The sequence below is a fragment of the Triticum dicoccoides genome, chromosome 2A (genome assembly GCF_002162155.2).
Source record: "Triticum dicoccoides isolate Atlit2015 ecotype Zavitan chromosome 2A, WEW_v2.0, whole genome shotgun sequence".
Lineage (NCBI taxonomy): Eukaryota > Viridiplantae > Streptophyta > Magnoliopsida > Poales > Poaceae > Triticum > Triticum dicoccoides.
In genome coordinates, this window is record NC_041382.1 from 755,225,036 (window position 1) to 755,247,626 (window position 22,591).

The window sequence follows — 22,591 nt, forward strand, 5'->3', positions numbered from 1 at the left end:
AAAAATAAAATAAAATAAGTTTCCCATGTGATATGTGGTCTAGTTGTTGGGAAAATTTACAAATATGAATTTCGACTTTATTTACAAAATCTCTCTGGAATTTGTAAAATGGGCATAACTTTTGCATACGAACTCGGATTAAAAAGTTTTTTATATGAAAAATCATCTACTCGAAAAGTTACATCCGATGGAGACCACCTACGGCCTGTTTGCAAATTTGTAGAATCCTCAAATTCCAAAAGGAAAAAAAGTTATGCTCAAATTTCAGTTTTTTTTAATTTTCATTAAATCTGGTCAAACTATGGTCAAACTACTTATTCAAGAAGTATTAGTGTTACTAAATAATTATTCAAGGATATTAGTGTTATTAAATAATTATTTCAGTTTTTTTGAATTTTGGTCAAATCTGGTCAAACTATGGTCAAACTGTGGTCAAACAATGGTCAAACTACTTATTCAAGAAATATTAGTGTTACTAAAAAATTATTGTTTTTTAGACCAATAGTTTCAAACTCAAACAGTGAAATGTGTGACTTCATGCTCAAGCTAAACTCCTGAGGGTTAATAGGATTGACATCTTACTATTGTCAGGAAAACACGAGTGCAGACTTGGAAACGAGGGAGAATAGAACCCGGAAGTTAAGCGTGCTCAGGCTGGGGGAGTGGGAGGATTGGTGACCGTCTGGGAAGTTTGATGATTTGGAATGATGAGGGGTAATTAGAGATTAAATTGAGCAGTGATGAGGGGTGATTAGAGATTAAATTGAGCAGTGATGAGGGGTGATTAGAGATTAGAGGTTAAAATAATTCAGAAATTTGAAAATAAAAAAATTCAAAAAAAATTCAAAAAAATCAGAAAATTTCTTTTAGTACCGGTTGGTGTTACCAACCGAGACTAAAGGTGGACCGGCCACATGGAGGGCCTTTAGTCCCGGTTTTGGTTTGAACCGGGACTAAAGGGTCAGGGCATTAGTACTGACCCTTTAGTCCTGGTTCAAGAACCGGGACTAAAGGCCCTTTTTCTACTAGTGTCACCATGTGCATCCCGTAGGATCATACCACCTCCTGCCATACCTGTGGACAGAATGAAGCTTCCGTCTATATTTAGCTTCGTCCAACCTGACTCAGGAGGCATCCAGCGCAACTCTTCCTTAGGCTCGGCGTTGGCCTTATAGGGTGGCGGAAGGGCATTGAGCACCACTTTTCCTTTGACAACATCACCACTAGGGTACTGGTGGAGGCATAAAAGCGAGCTAATATATCCATGCAAGAACCGACGAGAAGATTCAGTAGGCGGAGGCCTTTTCTCATGCGTTATCTTATTCCGCATGTACCAAATTCTCCACATAGTCATCAGTATGACCATACGCGTCGTCTCGTCTAGTGGTTCGAGGAGCGTAAAGAGCCACTCCGGGCCCGAGTTGTAGATTGCTTCGACCCTCGGGATGTGCCAGTAAAGCGCCATTCCATGCCATAGTTCCTTCGCTAGGGGGCACCTGCAGAATGCATGGAACACATCCTCTCGTTCCACACCACAAATGGGACATATGTCAGATATCTCAAGGTGACGAGTAAATTTGTTAGCCCAAATAGCTAGTGAGTTTGTCACAATCCTCCAAGCGAACACGCGTACCTTTGTGGGATCAGGGCACCCCCATATGATCTTCCAGATGACGCAACGATGGCCAATGGATGCTCGCGCTCGTCCATGGCAAACCGGTATGCGGAACGAACGGTGAAGATACCGTTCTTCTCCGGCGCCCAGGCAATGACGTCGTCGGTGACACGAGGTGATGTGCGAATACTGAATATCGCGACGACATCCGACGGTAGGAAGTATCGATGGAGGAGGTCCATACGCTAGGACCCGTCCGCCTCCAGGAGTTCGGCCACTCTCCTCAGCCAACATGTGCCCTGCAATGTGATAGGTTGGCGTGATGGTTCCCTTGGCACCCAACGATCACGCCAGATATGGATATTTTGCCCCTCCCCCACACGCCATATGATACCCTTCTTCAGGAGGTTGAGGCCATATTGTATAGCCTGCCAAGTCGGGGAGGCGTACCCCGAAAAGACCGTATCTTCCAGGCATCTATCTGAGTAATACCGAGCTTTTAAAACCTGCACACATAAACTGTTAGGCTTAATTAGTAGGCGCCATGCCTGTCTAGCAAGCAGAGCTTGGTTGTATTACATGGTCCTTTGTTATTACGTGCGACCCAGCATGCGCCGTCCACCGTCCAACACATGACTACGACCTACTACTAGTAATAGTATATGATTAACCAACTACAGTTCCTAATCGCTTGTCTAACTGCACAGAGTTTTCAGTTATATGAACATCGTCTTGTGTGTTATACGTACGTACGTCAAATTTGGCACGTCCATTTATGATCTAATTCTGCTGGATGCATCTGCGCATCTGTGTGGCACTGCAGTTCTAGCTTAGTGTGCAGGTGTGAATATTCCGCTCCACTTCACAACTGAACAAGGGAATGTACTATTCCAAGAAGTGTAGAATCATTCCATTATAGTTCACTATGTTGAAAATCTTACATTCTTAAGAAGTTGATCCTCACTATTATCAATTCTCTCGCCATGTAAACTATCCACATCAGCATCCATTCTCATGCGGCCATGTCAACACTAATCCTCCACCCGGTCTAGCCACATCATCAATTCAAAATACCCCTTTTAATATCTATGATTTACTCCTTCGTCCGCTTTCTCTTCTGTCTTCTGTAACAGCTGAGATAGTTGAAGGAATATCCATCATCCGTCAATAAGACCAAGCAGATGGGAAACGGTGGAGTCACATCTTCAATTCGTTTCTTTCCATCTCTCTCCAGTACGCCTCTTCCAGTCTTCCTCCAATCTTTATGGAAATCTCGCGCCGCTTGGCTTCTGCCAGGAAGAAGAGTAGCCCGTCCAGGGGACAAACTTTCTATAGTCCCAATCGAGATCCCCTGCCGCAGCTCCTCCTCGCTACTTCCTCCTTTCCGGTTTATAAAGCTCAATTCAAAAATCTCACCAATCAAGATAGATGATGAGTGGTGGAATATTTTTTGTAGTTTGCAAAAGCACCCAATTAATGTTCTTATTTTCCTCAAAAAATTATGTTTACGAATGCATTAATTGCAATGCATGCATGCATAAAGTGCATACATTGGTTAGTTTTCTCTTAATACTTGCATGCAATGATTTAATGCATTTTGAAGTCTGAACATGTGATGAGGAACAACCAAATTGAACCTTATAAAATGAAAAAACTAAAATTTTGAGATAAGCCCTATAAACTAAAAAAAAGGGAGTATGTTACTGGATGGGGTTCGAGGCTGCGAGGGTCAACTCGCCGCCGCCAATGGTGCGCCGCCGCTGCGAGTATATGTTGCCCCACCAGGTGTCCAACGACCCAACCCCAACATTCTCCCCTAGGTCTAGCAGCTCCGGCCTCTGACATCTCTGGCAACCCGGCTTTTGTTACTTGAAGCGGGATTGCACGCAACCGAGCAGACGGGTGCCAGCCTGTGACCATGTCTACGTGATGCTAGCCGACTACAGATGCCATCGCGGTGCCCCCGGTTCCAGCGGCACATCCACATACCAAGTGAGCAATCACGTATTTACATGAAGCCAATGCAATTTTTAGCTTTGGTCAACGGCGCATGGCGGGCGCCAGTGGTTCTCCAACCACCCTTGAATCCATTGGATCAATTGAAATCTTCCCTCACCACTTTTTGTGGCCGCCGCCAATTGCCATGTACCAGTGGGCTGACCGTCAGGTCACCCCTGGGGTCTACATCTCGATGTGTCTTGCACACTGGTGTCCCAGGCCACGCCACCAGCCCGATCGCCGTCGCCTCCCAGATCCGCATAGTATTTGCTATGTTGCTCATGTTAGACCGACGTGCATCGTCATTGTTTGCATGCGTGTATTACTGTGTGCACGAGACACTAGTGAATAAAAACACACCGGTAAGCATGCCGTCCTTAACATGTGGTGTTTGCAGAGTGGTGCATCCATGCCGGTTTTCGTCGTGGTCAATCAAACTCGAAAAATCAAAATGCAGCGGTACAACCAGGATCCACAGACCCGATTAGGAAGAACAATACATGATCAAACAACAGAAATGGACATCCACATGAAGTAACCAATTGTTGGACCTAAAAATAGAATAAGCTTCAAACACGCAACAAGCCTTGCCGAGCGCAGTAGAGCTGTAGAGTAGCCTCGGAGGACCACGACTGGCGAGGCCAGTGGAGCCTCACAACCCGCGGTGGAGGGGCTATGAGGACGGGCAGGTGGAAGACTCGGATCCCACCCAGTCCAGGAACTACCGGCAACAACAGTCCTTGATCGTGGAGCAGCTTGCTGGGATTGCCGGTCCGGCAGGGCAGATATGCATGGACTGCCGGATTGATATTCTTTCGGATTTGGGCATGTAAAAACTAAGCATATTTGCCTCCTTTTTGTTGTGACCGGGGATGTGATCCGGCGCGGGTGTGATCCGGCGCGTTGTGTGGAATAGCGTACATTTGAATTTGAATTTGCCGGCAGACATATACTTCCTCCGGTCCTTTTTAGTCCGCATATAAGATTTGTCCGAAGTCAAAGTATCCCAACTTTGACCAAACTTATAGAAAAAAGTATTAACGTTTACAATGTCAAATCAACATTGTTAGATTCATTATGAAATGTATTTTCATAGTATATATTTGGTATTGTAAGTGTTTGTACTTTTTGATATAAATTTGGTCAAATTTTACAAAGTTTAACTTGATAAAAATCTAATATGCGGAGTAAAAAGGATCAGAAGGAGTACATGCTACGGTTGGATGGCAGCCTCACGCATTCGTGTCCACGGAATGGTCAACCCTTTATCCGTGGATGGATGTGGGAGGAAATTTGCAGTTTGCTGTTGAAGATGCCCTTAGCCATGGAGGTAGTTAGAGTAGTGGCCGCACCTACGTGTGTTTGGTCTCTGTGCTCACTTTACAGATGAATAGATACAAGTTCAGTCTATCTCACTAGTTCATCGTGCAACACACGTCTTAACTAATATTACCATTATATGTGAAAACCCACTTGTATGTGTTAAGAGTATTCAATCGTGCGCCAGTGAAATAGTCCTATAAAATCAGCAACTGCACTCTTCATTTTTTTAGAACGAAGACGCCAGATGCGTCCGGCTTTAAATTAATAAAGCCCCAACGGCAGAGTCATACCAATAAGTCTTACATCACCCAAAAGCCCCATCGGGCCACTACCATGATCGAGCGGAGAAGATAAAGTTACTGTCGCGTTACAAGGCATCGCCCGTACTGAGCACGCAGGCTCGTCAAGCACTCAAAAGAGACTACGTCGACCACCGTAGTCATGGCTCCCTAGCCGCCGCATACACTTGCAGAATTCGCTGTTGCGCTGTCTTGATGAAATCAGCATCCTTGCGCCTCCCCAACGGACTCCACTGCTGCAAAAGAAGATTGCATTTGAAGATGATATTAGCCGGATGTGTTGGCAAGGTCCCCTCGATCGCGAGTTTATTCCTAGTTAGCCACAAGGACCATAGAAGAGCTCCGACACAGGTCCACACGACTCGTTTCGTTGAGCCTTGCAGCGCACCTAAAATGTGGATAAGCTCTGCACTGAGCGTGGGTCCCACTGGACACCAGCCGCGGACCGCACTGCGCTCCACGCAAACCGCGCTAAGGGGCACCGAAAGAAGGCGTGGTTCGCGTCCTCTGGGTCCCTGCACAACGCACAAGGCCCATTGGCCGGCCCATTCCGTTTGGCCACGTTCAGGGAAGTGGGAAGCTTATCGCGGAACATTTGCCAAAGGAATAGTTTGATCTTCAGTGGCAACCGCACGGTCCAAAGCCCTACCACCACCAGCTGCGACGGCCCCTGGCACAGCTTGCGGTATAGAGACTTGACCGAGAACTTCCCAGAGCTGGTGAGCGCCCAGCTCACCGCGTCCGGTTGGTCCGAGAGCACCATCCGGTCAATCAACTGCCGTAGGGCTACAACACTGGCCTGCTCTGTCCCCTGAAGTTCGCGTTTGAAATGAATCTCCGGAGGGGTCGTACGCAGCGCGTCAGCCACCGACATGCCTGGGTCTACGGCAATGTCGTACAAGTCACGGAATTCTTCCCATAGGGGGCGGGCACCTATCCAAAGATCTGTCCAGAATCGCGCCGATCGCCCATCTCCAATCAAGAACTTAGCCCCCAAGGCAAAGGCCGACTTGATCGTCTGGAGATCATTCCAAAAAGGCGAGCCCCTTGCTCTACCTTCAAATAAATTCCCGTTGGGGAAGTACTTGGCCTTAAGGAGATCAACCCAGAGTCCGGACGCCCCCTGGGCAATTTTCCAAATCCACTTACACATCATAGCGATGTTAAGCAATCTAGAGTTGGTGATCCCGAGGCCCCCCAAGTCCTTGGGACGACACACCCAAGCCCATTTGACCAAATGGTATTTACGGTTCGGGCTAGTTCCTTCCCAAAAGAATTTAGACCGCAGCGTGTCAAACTTTGCGTGCACCCCCTCTGCAAGCAAAAAAAGGCCCATAGCAAACATAGGCAGGAAAGAGAGGCTTGAGTTCGTGAGAACTAGTCTGGCCGCTTTTGAGAGGAATTTACCCCTCCAAGGGCACACCCTACCCCTCACTTTTGATGTCAACTGGAAGGCCTAGGTATGTCAGCGGGAATTTACCCACCTTGCAGTTGAGTAAATCCGCTATACGTTTACCTTTCTCCGGCTCAACCCCCATCGTGAGCACCTCGCATTTATGAAAATTTATTTTAAGCCCTAACATGAGCTCAAAACAAATTAGAATCGCTTTGACCGACGCAATGCTGTGGTGGTCAGGGCGAAACAAAAGCAGCGTGTCATCTGCATATTGCAGATGCGTCACTCCCCCTGGAATGAGGTGGCCTACCAACCCTTGGATATGGCCTGCTTTGGCTGCTTTCCGAAGCATTGTGAACAGAGCGTCCACCACGAAGTTGAAAAAGGAGAGGTGAGATCGGATCACCCTGCCTGAGCCCGCGTTTGTTCCGGAAGAAATGCCCTATTTCTCCGTTCACCGAGACTACAGTTTGGCCTCCCGACACCAACTGCAAAATGCGGTGGACCCAAACGTCGGAAAAGCCTCTTTCGATAAGCACTTGCCGCAAGAAATCCCAATTCACATGGTCGTATGCCTTCTCGAAATCAAGTTTCAGCAGCACCGTCGCTTCCTTAGTGCGCTTTAGTTCATGAACGATCTCTTGCAGGGCGAGCGGTCCCTCTAAAATGTTGCGTCCTCGAATGAAAGCAGATTGGTTTCGATTAATCGAGCGATGAGCTATCGGACCTAGTCTATTGGCGCACGCTTTTGCACAGATTTTAAAAGGCACATTAATGAGCGCGATCGGTCGGAATTGTCTAATATTGTCTGCCCCTTGGACCTTCGGGATGAGCGTTAAGACGCCATAGTTGAGGCGCGAGATGTCAACCATCCCCCTCATGAAACCGTTACAGATCTCGAAAATGGGGCCCCTAAGCAAAGGCCAGAAGCGCTTGAACATCACCACCGGCCAACCGTCTGGTCCCGGCGCCGTGTCCACTTTCATACCGAGGAGAGCGGCGTCAATCTCTTCTGGCAGAAAGGCAAGCCCTGGCGCTTCGTTTTCACAGTCCAACACACGTTGCGAATCCTTCCAAACGTCTTCGCGGAGCCCCGCCCCCTGGGCCTCGCACGAGCCCATCAAATTGATGTAGAACTCGTAAATGTGTCGGGAGATGTCCTCCTGTCGCAACAGAAGCCCCTGCTCTGATTGCAACCTTAAGATGGAACATTTCCGACGACGCCCGTTAGCATAAGCCTGGAAATACTTAGTATTGGCGTCGCCCTTCAGAACCCACTTCAGACCACTTCGTCTACGCCAGTATTCTTCCTCCGCGCGCAGGGACGCTTCTACCTGGCCCTCCAGGGCGTAGCGATGGGCCCATTCCTGCTCTGAGAAGGCCCTAGCATCAGCCAGTGCATCAATCCTTGCGATTTCCGCAAGGATCTCGGTGCGGCGCTCTTTGTCAGACCTCCCTAGGTTTGCGCCCCATCCCTTGAGGCTAGCCCTGAGCCGGCCCCCCACCGCGTTCCAAAATTCTATCGGGCCTCTCTGGGGTCCTAACGAATCAACGCACGCCCGCCATTTCGCCCTGAAAATCTCCTCGAAGCCTGGCACTTCGAACCAGGCTGTTTCGAAGAAGAAGCGCGGGCTGCGTCACACCCTGTCCTCCCCCGAGGAATAGACGAGCGGTACATGGTCAGAGCCTATGCGTGTCTCCGCGACCAATGTACAGAGAGGGAAGCCCATTTCCCATTCCGGCGACATGAACACCCTATCCAGCACTGAGCGCACCGAATCGAGTTGTTTATTAGTCCAAGTGAACCTCGCGCCTGACCTGGTCACCTCCCTTAGGGCCATGGCAGCAATGGCGGACTTAAACATGGTCACCCTAGGCCAGTTTATATTGTTGTTGTTCTTGTCGGCTCCCGATCGGATAAGGTTGAAATCTCCACCCACCAGAACAGGGAGCGTGGCCGCAGACATCGTGGTGACTTTGGCCTGGAGTTCCGCCAAGAACTCCACAGAACGAGAGTGATCGGCCGGTCCGTAGACTTGTATGATTGCTAACTCGCGAAGCGAGGCACGAATACGGAAATGAGCCGCGATATAAAACGATCCTACGTCCCAGTCAATAACCTCGTACAGGGCTCGGCTCAAGCCCAGCAGCATGCCACCTAAGTGCCCTACAGCAGGGGCGTGCTGCCACTCGAAGCGCTTCAAGGGGTCGATCGCAAGCAGTTCATGAAAACGAAAATCTGCCTTTATCGTCTCTTGAAGCCCTACGATATCTATGTCCTCTTTGCGCATGTACTCTTTAAGTTGGGTACGCCGCCCCACGTGACCGAAGCCACGGATATTCTAGAACAAAGCTCGCATCTAGATCACGCGATTCTGGAGCCGGACACCCCTGGAGGTGACCGCTTTAGCCACTCGCCTCGTCTTGCCCTTACAAGTCATGGGAGAGGGAGCAACCCCTGTTGCATGTCCCCCTCTTCGGGCACAGAGATCACCACGGCGTCCCCTCCCTCGGGTACCCGGGGTCTCTGCTCAGCACGCTCTGCAACGGCAGCCGCGATCGCGGCCTGCGCTAACTCCTTAGCGCGCACCAGCGAAATCAACTCGCTAACCCCTACTACACAGGAGGGATCCACACCGCTCGCATCTAACACCTCATGCAAATGATCGTCCGAGAAATCATCTAGAACTGTATACCGGGGGGTGGGTTACCTGAGATCTCCATGTTCTTCTGGGCTTGGAGGAGTTGCGCTCTCTGCAAGGACGACATATTGCCCTTGGCCCCCTTCGAACGCGAGCTGGTGCGCACCGGCGCCGCTGGCACCGTCTTGGTGCGCTTGGCCATCAAAATCAGCACCGTCTTGGAGGCGTCCTGCAGCAGCTGGTCCACTGGAGGCGCTGTTGGGGCCGCCAGCACCATGACCGACTGCCTCGGAGTGACAGGCGCCCCCAGCGGCTCCATCGCGCGCACCGCCTCCGCGCTGACCTTGCGCACCGCCGTCTTCTTCATGAGCTTCACCGAGCCGCTAAGTGTAGAGCCGCGACCACCAGAGGCAGGAGACCCAGCGGGGCGGGGACGCGAGGAAGAAGGGGAGCGGCCGTGCGGGAACAGACCACCATCCGCACCCGCAGCCGCCATGGGAGGGGAGGAGACCAACCCCATGTTTGAGCCATATTGGTTGGGGATCGAGATCGTCATCCCCACCGATCCCCCCTCCTCAGCCGCCCGCGTCATCGTTGCCCCTTCCACCTGAGCAACAGGGCCCGACGCGGAGATCCCCAGCTTGTCCCACGCCGTCGTGTCGATGGAGTCGTCCTCCTCCATGCTCGCCTCTTGCTCTGGAGCCTTGTCCTTTTGCTTGTCCTTGTCTTACTCATCGGGCCCGCGGCCACTGGACGGGGGCGGAGGAGGTGGGAGGGCGGGGGCCGCCGGACGAGACTCTAACTCCGGCTCGAGCTTGATGTTGTAACCTTCTCCATTGAACCAGATCTGCACAGAGCCCCGGAGCTTGGTCGGCACACGACACGCGAAGCGCATGCGCACCAGACCGGACCGAATCAAGGACAGCTCATCCACCACAAGGGGCCGCCCGATCATGGTCGTGGCCGTCATCAGACGCTCCACGCGCCGCTGCTTCGGGGGGATGCCCCACATCTTCACCCACACTTCCAGCATCGACTACGCCTTGGGCTCGGCGAGGACCGCGTCGCGAATGTTCGCCGTGATGTTGTTGATGGGGAGGAACAACTTGCCGCTGCGCATCGCCATCCTCAGCAAAGCCGAATCTGGGAAAGCCACCGAGAAACAGTCCACGTCGAACGGAGCCACCTGCCAGTCCCACTCCCCCTCGACGAGGTGGGGGAGCTCTGCTTCCAGGATTTCCTTCAACAGGACGCCAGGCGCGGACGACACCAGCGCCGCGTTGACCCCCGGCAGCTCCGACGCCCCCGCGTACGCCTCCTCTGGGTACTGCAAGCAGAATAAGCCGCCTCCCGCGAAGGCGTGACCCATGGTCTGGAGCACCAGTTGCTTGCCACGCGTGGGGCAGTACACCAACACATGGCCCTCCATGCTGCAGAGCACGCACAACTGCTGGAAGGCGCACTCATTCTGGTAGTGGCCTGTGGGCCCGCAGCGAAAGCACTCCGGCCCCGCCGACTCCTCGACGGGGATTGGCTCCGCCGCCGTGCCTTTGGAAGAGGAGGGCTTGGAAGCCGCCTTCATCGCGGGCTTTTGCTTCTTCATCTTCGGTTTGTTGAAAGGGTCGCCCGCCCGGTCACCGCAGTGGGGATGGAGCGCTTCCTTGCGCTTAAGCTCCAGCCCCTTCTTTTTGTATTCCTCCTTCCTTCTCTTCTTGCGCTCCTGGTCCTTGAGCCACCAGGCAGGGGGAGGGGTCTTCATGGGACCGAGGGAGTAGACATTAAGATTTACAAATCGATCTAACAGGCACACACTCTTGCTAGTCGTTTATATTGGGTAGTGGGGCAATAAACTCTCGTCCATACTCTGTGTTTCCGGCCATGGTGATAGTTGGTTGGCGGCTGGGGTGCCGGGCCAATTAACCATTCGCCGCCGCTAGCTCTACTCTTGCAATAACGTCCATCGCATCAGGCCGAACAAGGGACGGACGTACGGGTTGCACCATCGGCACGAGAGTGGTAACCGGGCCACATCACTGACACCCCAACGCCACATCGGTCGGCCTGGTTAGCTCACAAGCCCAAGTCCGTCAATACCCTCGCCAAGACGCCAAGTCGCAATCCATGGAGCTAGCCACCCCGGCCGGACGCGCACCAAGACTCCGGCAGGACGTCGGCCGTCCGTCGTGGCCATTCCCCGGCGCCACCGTACCGTACGTACTCCCCGACGGTCTACACCTTCCCAACCCCCAACAACACTAAACACTGGGGGTGCGCCGGCACCCCCGTACGTACCACGGCCTCCGGCTCTAAAATAAAACCACACGGCCCAGCTACTCCCAGATTATACTCCCATACAGCTCCATCGTCGCCGGGAGAGAAAGCCGCCGCGCCCCGTTCCATTTCAACTCATCCCATCCTTCCAAGTTCGTCGTGGATCCCAGCCGGGCCGTCGGATCGATGGCCGCCGTGAAGGTCATTGCTTACAGCCGATCGAACTGGCATTTCTTAAGTTCTCTTGTGATTTTAACATCGGCTCCTGATGACTAAGTAGTTTGTTTGATCGGCTGGTCTGACGGCTGCAGAAGGTGGTGGTGAAGCTGGACCTGCACGACGACACGGGGAAGCGCAGGGCGATCAAGGCCGTCTCCACTCTCTGTGGTCAGTGGTGCTTACTTACTCCCCTTCTTCTTCTCCGAATCCATGCGGCATTAATTGTGTCTTGCTTGCTTGTGTTCTTGGTGTGCTTCGTCGTAAAACATGCATGCATGCATGGAGATGGAGGTCACTCACTCCTTGCCCGTGTCTCAGTTTGGCGCTTCTGACGACAACAAGTAACCATGGCTTCCTTCCCCAGGCATCGACCAGATCGTCGTGGACATGAAGGACGACAAGATGACGGTCGTGGGCACGGTCGACCCCGTCCACGTCGTCGGCAAGCTGCGCAGGCGCTTCTGCACGGTGCAGGTGGTCTCCGTCGGCCCGGCCAAGGAGGAGGAGAAGAAGGAGGTCTCCGTCGGCCCGGCCAAGGAGGAGGAGAAGAAGAAGGAGGTCTCCGTCGGCCCGGCCAAGGAGGAGAAGGACGACTGCGGGTGCGGGGACAAGAAGGACGCGAGCACGCTCGTCCCAGTGTGCCTGCCGGCGTGCTACCCGCCGCCGCACTGGTACCCGCCGCCTCAGCACCCGCACCCGTGCTACTTCATCCACACCGAGGAAGGCCCCAATGCGTGCGTCATCTGCTGATCGCCGCACATTTTTTGCAGCCGGCCTGCATTGCCAGCCGATTGTTCGATCGGGACTCATCAGCCTACCTGCACCGGCGATCGGCGGCGTGCGTTATATATATATGGCCGTGTGAGCTAAATATTGCACCGTACCAGTGACCCAGCAGCTTGCTGCGCATCTGCTGATCGACGGAGTTGTGGTGTGGGTAAGAACTAAATAAAACTGCTGTATTTGGGTTTCGAACGAGTATACAGCTAGCTACGCCAAAATTTCTACATCCATTTACGATCTAAGCTCTGCATGCATCTGTGTGGCGCACCTCGCAGTGCCGTCGTCGCTGCCGTGTACAGCCGGTCCCAACATTTTATCTGATGCACTGCGCGGTGAAGTACTACAGACTGTTAGACTGTATTTACATGTGTATATTGTAACGTTGTATACCACCTCATTATATATATATGTGATAGGCCACCCCTAGAGGGTTGTGCCGGTTCCCCCCAAAGTCTATTGTCTTACATGGTATCACGCTAGGTTACGTCCGCTTCCGCCTAAAAACCCTAAACCGCCGCCGCCGCCGCTGCCGCCACCACCGCCGCCGCCGCGCCCGCCGCCGCCGTCGCCCGACTGCTATGACGTCCGCCGCTGCGTCCGGCTCCACCGCCACCGGTTTTCTGCCGGCCTCCCTCGCGACACTTCTCTCGAGGCCGCTGGATGCCGCCTCCCTTCAGGCGCCGATTGGGACACGGAGCGTCGGCTCCCTCTTCGCGCTCCCGCCGGCTGCTACTTCGCCCGGGCAGGCGCTTGTGGCCCACACCACCGCCGCCCCGTCAACCGCGGCTGTCGCGCCCTCAGCCACTGCGCCGCTGGTGGCGGAGGACGTCGCGCTGGCAGGCTTCGCGGCGTCAACCGCGGCCATCGCGCCCTCTGTCACCGCGCCGGCTGCCCCTCCGACTGTCTCCACGGTGTTCTCACCTCAGCCAGTCTCCTCGATGGGATCGCAGCCGCCGCCGCCGTTTCACTTCGGCCATCTCATCACCATCAAGTTGTCGTCGGACAATTACATCTTCTGGCGCGCGCAGGTTCTTCCGCTTCTTGGGAGTCACTACCTGCTTGGCTATGTCGACGGCTCTCTTCCTTGCCCTTCTGCGCTGGTTGACAGCGTGCATGGTCCGGTCTATAATCCGGCTCACCGTGTCTGGACAGGGCAGGATCAGGCGAACCTCTCCTCCATCCAGGGGTCGCTCTCTCCGGCCGTTGCTGGGCTTGTTGTCTTCCCCAAGACGTCCCACGAGGCATGGACTATTCTTGAGTGCTCGTTTGCGGCACAGTCGCAGGCTCGTGTATCTGGGCTCCGTCGCCAACTTGGGGAGTGTCAGAAGCTTGACTCCACCGCCACTGAGTTCTACAACAAAGTCAAGAGTCTCGCCGACACGCTGGCCTCCATTGGACAGCCCCTCACCGACTCCGAGTTCAACTCGTTTATCGTCAATGGTCTTGATGAGGAGTATGACGCCCTAGTCAAGATCATCAATGAGAGGGGCAACTCCACGCCCATGCCAGCACACGAGGTCTTTTCACGCCTCCTGCTTACTGAGCAACGAGTCGAGACGCGCCGATCCAGGGGCAACGGCGCCCTCTCGGCAAACGCCGCCACCAAGGGTGGTCGCTCCTCTGCTTCATCCAGGGCTCCTTCGGGGCAGTCACCACCACCCGCCTCGGCCCCTCCTCCTACTGCGACGCTACCAGGGGCTGGCGGTCCACGTGTGTGCCAGCTTTGTGGTCGCGATGGGCACTGGGCCTCGAAGTGTCACAAGCGCTTCCAGCGGGGTTTTCTTGGTCTTGGCAATGACGGGAAGGATACACGCAACTTTGCTCGTCAGGTCGCCATGGCTGATCGTCCGCCGCCGCAGAAGCCACAGGGACACATTCAGTCCTACTCCATTGATCCCCACTGGTACATGGACTCTGGGGCGACAGAGCACCTGACCAGTGAGATGGGGAAGCTTCACACTCGTGAACCCTACCATGGCTCCGACAAGATCCACACCGCCAATGGAGCAGGTATGCACATCTCTCATATTGGTCAAGCATCACTTCTCACTAGACATGCCAATAGGAGTCTTCAACTTCGCAATGTTCTTCGAGTTCCATCTGTGACACGTAATCTTCTTTCAGTTCCTAAACTCACTCGTGATAATAATGTGCTTTGTGAATTTCATCCTTTTGATCTTTTTATTAAGGATCGGGGCACGAGGGACATTCTTCTTAGTGGGCGGCTCTGCCAAGGTCTCTATCGTCTGGAGCATCCTGGCGTCGCTCGCGTCTTCAGTGGAGTTCGGGTATCTCCGTCACAGTGGCATGCTCGTCTTGGTCACCCGGCCACACCTATTGTCCGGCATGTTTTGCGTCGTAATGAGCTTCCTAGTGTGTCTAGTAATAAAGATGTAGCAGTGTGTGATGCTTGTCAGCAGGGGAAGAGTCATCAACTTCCTTTTTCGAAGTCCAGTCGTGAGGTGAAACATCCTTTAGAACTTGTGTTTTCAAATGTATGGGGTCCTGCTCAGACTTCTGTTAGTGGTCATAATTATTATATCAGTTTTGTTGATGCTTACAGCCGCTTTACCTGGCTTTATCTTATCAAACGTAAATCTGATGTGTTTGACATTTTTGTTCAGTTCCAAAAACATGTTGAACGCCTTCTCAAGCACAAAATTGTTCATGTTCAGTCGGACTGGGGTGGCGAGTATCGCAACCTCAACTCCTTCTTTCAGTCGCTTGGGATCACTCACCGTTTAGCATGTCCACATACACATCAGCAGAATGGTTCAGTAGAACGTAAGCATCGTCACATTGTTGAAGCTGGTCTGACTTTTTTGGCCCATGCATCTGTTCCGTTTCGTTTTTGGAGTGATGCTTTCACCACTGCATGTTTTCTCATCAATCGTACTCCCACTCGTGTTTTGAATATGAAGACTTGAAGGAAATATGCCCTAGAGGCAATAATAAAGTTATTATTTATTTCCTTATAATCATGATAAATGTTTATTATTCATGCTAGAATTGTATTTTCCGGAAACATAATACATGTGTGAATACATAGACAAACAGAGTGTCACTAGTATGCCTCTACTTGACTAGCTCGTTAATCAAAGATGGTTATGTTTCCTAACCATGAACAATGAGTTGTTATTTGATTAACGAGGTCACATCATTAGTAGAATGATCTGATTGACATGACCCATTCCATTAGCTTAGCACCTGATCGTTTAGTATGTTGCTATTGCTTTCTTCATGACTTATACATGTTCCTACGACTATGAGATTATGCAACTCCCGTTTACCGGAGGAACACTTTGGGTACTACCAAACGTCACAACGTAAATGGGTGATTATAAAGGAGTACTACAGGTGTCTCCAATGGTCGATGTTGGGTTGACGTATTTCGAGATTAGGATTTGTCACTCCGATTGTCGGAGAGGTATCTCTGGGCCCTCTCGGTAATACGCATCACATAAGCCTTGCAAGCATTACAACTAATATGTTAGTTGTGAGATGATGTATTACGGAACGAGTAAAGAGACTTGCCGTTAACGAGATTGAACTAGGTATTGGATACCGACGATCGAATCTCGGGCAAGTAACATACCGATGACAAAGGGAACAACGTATGTTGTTATGCGGTCTGACCGATAAAGATCTTCGTAGAATATGTAGAAGCCAATATGGGCATCCAGGTCCCGCTATTGGTTATTGACCAGAGACATGTCTCGGTCATGTCTACATTGTTCTCGAACCCGTAGGGTCCGCACGCTTAAGGTTACGATGACAGTTATATTATGAGTTTATGCATTTTGATGTACCGAAGGTTGTTCGGAGTCCCGGATGTGATCACGGACATGACGAGGAGTCTCGAAATGGTCGAGACGTAAAGATTGATATATTGGAAGCCTATGTTTGGACATCGGAAGTGTTCCGGGTGAAATCGGGATTTTACCGGGTTACCGGGAGGTTACCGGAACCCCCCGGGAGCCATATGGGCCATCATGGGCCTTAGTGGAAAGGAGAAAGGGGCAGCCCAAGGTGGCTGCGCCTCTTTCCCCTCCCCTAGTCCTAGTAGGACTAGGAGAAGGTGGCCGGGCCCCCTCTCTCCCTTCCCCTCCGAGGAATCCTAGTTGGACTAGGATTGGGGGGAGGAATCCTACTCCCAGAGGGAGTAGGACTCTCCTGCGCCTCCCTCTTTGGCCGGCCAGCCTCCCCTCCTCTCCTCCTTTATATACGGAGGCAGGGGCACCTCTAAACACACAAGTTGACACAAGTTGATCCACGTGATCGATTCCTTAGCCGTGTGCGGTGCCCCCTGCCACCATATTCCTCGATAATACTGTAGCGGAGTTTAGGCGAAGCCCTGCTGCTGTAGTTCATCAAGATCGTCACCACGCCGTCGTGCTGACGAAACTCTTCCCCGACACTTTGCTGGATCGGAGTCCGGGGATCGTCATCGAGCTGAACGTGTGCTCGAACTCGGAGGTGCCGTAGTTTCGGTGCTTGATCGGTTGGATCGTGAAGACGTACGACTACTTCCTCTACGTCGTGTCTTTGCTTCCGCAGTCGGTCTGCGTTGGGTACGTAGACAACACTCTCCTCTCGTTGCTATGCATCACATGATCCTGTGTGCGCGTAGGAAAATTTTTGAAATTACTACGAATCCCAACAGTGGCATCCGAGCCTAGGTTAATGATGTTGATGTTATATGCACGAGTAGAACACAAGTGAGTTGTGGACGATACAAGTCATACTGCCTACCAGCATGTCATATTTTGGTTCAGCGGTATTGTTGGACGAGACGACCCGGACCAACCTTACGCGTACGCTTACGCGAGACCGGTTCCCTCGACGTGCTTTGCACAGAGATGGCTTGCGGGCGACTGCCTCTCCAACTTTAGTTGAACCAAGTATGGCTACGCCCGGTCCTTGCGAAGGTTAAAACGGAGTCTATTTGACAAACTATCGTTGTGGTTTTGATGCGGAGGTGAGATTGGTTCTTACTTAAGCCCGTAGCAGCCACGTAAAACATGCAACAACAAAGTAGAGGACGTCTAACTTGTTTTTGCAGGGCATGTTGTGATGTGATATGGTCAAGGCATGATGCTGAATTTTATTGTATGAGATGATCATGTTTTGTAACCAAGTTATCGGCAACTGGCAGGAGCCATATGGTTGTCGCTTTATTGTATGCAATGCAATCGCGATGTAATGCTTTACTTTATTACTAAACGGTAGTGATAGTCGTGGAAGCATAAGATTGGCAAGACGACAACGATGCTACGATGGAGATCAAGGTGTCGCGCCGGTGACGATGGTGATCATGACGGTGCTTCGGAGATGGAGATCACAAGCACAAGATGATGATGGCCATATCATATCACTTATATTGATTGCATGTGATGTTTATCTTTTTATGCATCTTATCTTGCTTTGATTGACGGTAGCATTATAAGATGATCTCTCACTAAATTATCAAGAAGTGTTCTCCCTGAGTATGCACCGTTGCGAAAGTTCTTCGTGCTGAGACACCACGTGATGATCGGGTGTGATAGGCTCTACGTTCAAATACAACGGGTGCAAAACAGTTGCGCACGCAGAATACTCAGGTTAAACTTGACGAGCCTAGCATATACAGATATGGCCTCGGAACACGGAGACCGAAAGGTCGAGCGTGAATCATATAGTAGATATGATCAACATAATGATGTTCACCGATGAAACTACTCCATCTCACTGTTGGGGAACGTAGCAGAAATTCAAAAATTTTCCTACGTAACACCAAGATCTATCTATGGAGAGACCAGCAACGAGTAGAAAGGAGAGGAGAGTTTGCATCTACATACCCTTGTAGATCGCTAAGCGGAAGCGTTCAAGTGAACGGGGTTGATGGAGTCGTACTCGTCGTGATTCAGATCACCGATGATCAAGTGCCGAACGGACGGCACCTCCGCGTTCAACACACGTACAGCCCGGTGACGTCTCCCACGCCTTGATCCAGCAAGGGGAGAGGGAGAGGTTGAGGAAGACTCCATCCAACAGCAGCACAACGGCGTGGTGGTGATGGAGGAGCGTGGCAATCCCGCAGGGCTTCGCCGAGCACCTACGGGAGAGGAGATGTGTCACGGGAGGGAGAGGGAGGCAACCAAAGGCCTTAGGTATGATTGCTCCTCCTTTTCCCCACTATATATAGGGCCAAGGGAGAGGGGGAGGGCGCAGCCTTGCCCCCTCCTCCAAGGAAGGGGTGCGGCTAAGGATGGGGAGGAGTCCATCCTCCCCAAGGCACCTCGGAGGTGCCTTCCCCCTTTAGGACTCTTCCCTCTCCAAGTTTCCTTGCGCATGGGCCTCTTGGGGCTGGTGCCCTTGGCCCATGTAGGCCAAGGCGCACCCCCTACAGCCCATGTGGCCCCCCGGGGCAGGTGGCCCCACCCGGTGGGCCCCCGGGACCCTTCCGGTGGTCCCGGTACAATACCGATGACCCCGAAACTTGTCCCGATGGCCGAAACATGACTTCCTATATATAAATCTTTACCTCCGGACCATTCCGGAACTCCTCGTGACGTCCGGGATCTCATCCGGGACTCCGAACAACATTCGGTAACCACATACAAGCTTCCTTTATAACCCTAGCGTCATCGAACCTTAAGTGTGTAGACCCTACGGGTTCGGGAGACATGCAGACATGACCGAGATGTTCTCCGGTCAATAACCAACAGCGGGATCTGGATACCCATGTTGGCTCCCACATGTTCCACGATGATCTCATCGGATGAACCACGATGTCAAGGACTCAATCGATCCCGTATACAATTCCCTTTGTCTATCGGTATGTTACTTGCCCGAGATTCGATCGTCGGTATCCAATACCTTGTTCAATCTCGTTGCCGGCAAGTCTCTTTACTCGTTCCGTAACACATCATCCCGTGATCAACCCCTTGGTCACATTGTGCACATTATGATGATGTCCTACCGAGTGGGCCCAGAGATACCTCTCCGTTTACACGGAGTGACAAAATCCCAATCTCGATTCGTGCCAACCCAACAGACACTTTCAGAGATACCCGTAGTGCACCTTTATAGCCACCCAGTTACGTTGTGACGTTTGGCACACCCAAAGCACTCCTACGGTATCCGGGAGTTGCACAATCTCATGGTCTAAGGAAATGATACTTGACATTAGAAAAGCTTTAGCATACGAACTACATGATCTTGTGCTAGGCTTAGGATTGGGTCTTGTCCATCACATCATTCTCCTAATGATGTGATCCCGTTATCAACGACATCCAATGTCCATGGTCAGGAAACCGTAACCATCTATTGATTAACGAGCTAGTCAACTAGAGGCTTACTAGGGACATGGTGTTGTCTATGTATCCACACATGTATCTGAGTTTCCTATCAATACAATTCTAGCATGGATAATAAACGATTATCATGAACAAGGAAATATAATAATAATCAATTTATTATTGCCTCTAGGGCATATTTCCAACACACTCTCGGTTCGCCCATGGCCTCTGAGCCCCTGTCGTCGGGCCAGTCTTCGCCATGCAGCCCGGAGTCGTCTGTCCCGAGCTCGCCTGAGGTGATTCCTGCATCTCCGGCGACCGTCACGTCTCCGTCACCTTCGCCTCCGCCGGCTCCTGCTGCTGCTCTACGTCCACATACGCGTAGTCGGAGTGGCATTTTTCAGCCTAAGCAACGTCACGATGGCACAGTTGCTTGGTTAGCGGCGTGCATGTCTGCTGCTCTCGCAGATCCATCCTCTGAGCCACGCACGTATCAAGCTGCTATGCGCATTCCTCATTGGAGAGAGGCCATGGAGCAGGAGTATCAAGCGCTTCTTCGCAATCAGACATGGACTCTTGTTCCTCCACAATCACGGGTAAATGTCATTGATTCCAAATGGGTTTTCAAAGTGAAGAGGCATTCTGATGGGTCCATTGAGCGCTATAAGGCTCGTCTGGTTGCTCGTGGTTTTCGACAGCGTTTTGGACTTGACTATGAAGACACCTTCAGTCCAGTGGTCAAGCCTACTACCATCAGACTTCTTCTCTCTCTGGCTGTTACTCGAGGTTGGTTTCTTCGTCAGCTTGATGTTCAAAATGCTTTTCTTCATGGTGTCTTGGCGGAGGAGGTTTACATGCGCCAGCCTCCGGGTTTCTCTGATCCGGATCGCCCTGATCATCTCTGTCGTCCGTCCAAGGCAATTTATGGTCTGAAGCAGGCTCCTCGTGCTTGGCATGCTCGTCTTGCAATGGCTCTTCGTGCTCATGGTTTTGCATCATCAACTGCTGACTCCTCATTGTTTCTTCTTCAAAGGCCTGAGGTTACTATGTACTTGTTGGTCTATGTAGATGATATCATTTTGGTCAGCTCCTCTCAGTCGGCTGCTACTGCGCTTGTTCGCTCACTTGGTGCTGATTTTGCGGTCAAGGACCTTGGGAAGCTTCATTACTTTCTTGGTGTGGAGGTTACTTCTCGTGCTGCTGGCCTTGTTATGACGCAGAAGAAGTACTCTCTGGATTTGTTGCAGCGAGCTGGGATGCTTAAGTGCAAACCGACGACTACACCCATGTCTACCACTGATAAGCTCAATGCTGTTGATGGTGAGCTTCTTTCTTCTTCTGATGCGACCGAGTACCGGAGTATTGTTGGTGGGCTCCAGTACTTGACGATCACGCGACCAGACATTTCCTATGCTGTTAACCGAGTCTGCCAGTATCTGCAGTCACCCCGTGGCACTCATTGGTCTGCTGTTAAGCGGATTTTGCGCTATATTCGTTTCACGGTGGCTCATGGTTTGCATATTCGGCCGTCTGACTCTGGTTGTCTTTTAGCATATTCTGATGCAGACTGGGCTGGCAATCCGGATGACAGGCGATCCACGGGGGGTTATGCTGTCTTCTTTGGCTCTAACCTGATTGCCTGGAGTGCTCGGAAACAGGCTACTGTCTCGCGTAGCAGTACTGAGGCTGAGTATAAGGCTGTGGCCAATGCCACATCAGAGATTATCTGGGTACAGTCCTTGCTTCAGGAGTTAAGTATACCCCAATCACAGCCTCCTGTTCTTTGGTGTGATAACATCGGTGCTACATACCTTTCTGCAAATCCGGTATTCCATGCCCGAACGAAACACATTGAAGTTGACTATCACTTTGTGCGTGAGCGTGTCTCTCAGAAGCAACTACAGATCAAGTTTATTTCTTCCAAGGATCAACTTGCTGACATCTTCACCAAGCCATTGCCTTTGCCACAGTTTGAGACTTGCAGGCGCAATCTTACCCTTCTAGATTCATTAGAAAGTGGCTAAGATTGAGGGAGGGTGTTAGACTGTATTTACATGTGTATATTGTAACGTTGTATACCACCTCATTATATATATATGTGATAGGCCACCCCTAGAGGGTTGTGCCGGTTCCCCCCAAAGCCTATTGTCTTACACAGACCATCTCGACCTAGGGCACCGCAGTGCTAGTGTGCCGGTGTGTACGGCGAAACGGCTCCGATCCACTCCACAACCACGGGAATCTGTTCCTAGTGTGGAACCATTCCATTATTGAACACACCCAAGCACCAAAAGCTATTTTCAATGGCATAGACACACAGTTAGACCTAGACTATCACTCCACACGCAAATCATACGATTATCATAATAATGCACAGATGACAGGCAGGTCACAGCACCCCTTCCGATTTTCATTAATGAAAACCCAAGCATGTGGTAGAAAAAGGGACCTGAACCGGGACTAAAGTGTCGGTACTAATGCCCTGACCCTTTAGTCCCGGTTCAATCCAGAACCGGGACTAAAGGGCGCGGCCACGTGGAGCTCCACCTTTAGTCCCGGTTGGTAACACCAACGAGGACTAAAGGAAATTTTATGATTTTTTTTTTTGAAAAAATTTTTTGAAATTTTTTTTTGATTTTTTTTATTTTCAAACAACCCAAGCATCTGGTAGAAAAAGGGACCTGAACCGGGACTAAAGTGTCGGTACTAATGCCCTGACCCTTTAGTTCCGGTTCAATCCAGAACCGGGACTAAAGGGCGCGGCC

General features: G+C 51.5%; 1 protein-coding gene across 1 annotated transcript; it reads left to right on the forward strand.

Moving 5' to 3' along the window:
* Positions 1 to 11,462: 11,462 nt before the first annotated feature.
* LOC119352304 (heavy metal-associated isoprenylated plant protein 39-like) lies at positions 11,463 to 12,991 on the forward strand. The gene is made up of 3 exons (XM_037618985.1): positions 11,463 to 11,745; positions 11,856 to 11,931; positions 12,128 to 12,991. The coding sequence occupies exons 1-3, from the start codon at positions 11,731 to 11,733 to the stop codon at positions 12,511 to 12,513; spliced, it is 477 nt and encodes a 158-aa protein (XP_037474882.1). The 5' UTR covers positions 11,463 to 11,730; the 3' UTR covers positions 12,514 to 12,991.
* Positions 12,992 to 22,591: the final 9,600 nt, after the last annotated feature.

What these genes read in the sequence shown, in the direction of transcription:
- LOC119352304 (XM_037618985.1), top strand. An exon ending in GGCCGTCTCCACTCTCTGTG is followed by an intron (nt 11,932 to 12,127) that starts GTCAGTGGTGCT and finishes TTCCTTCCCCAG; the next exon opens with GCATCGACCAGATCGTCGTG.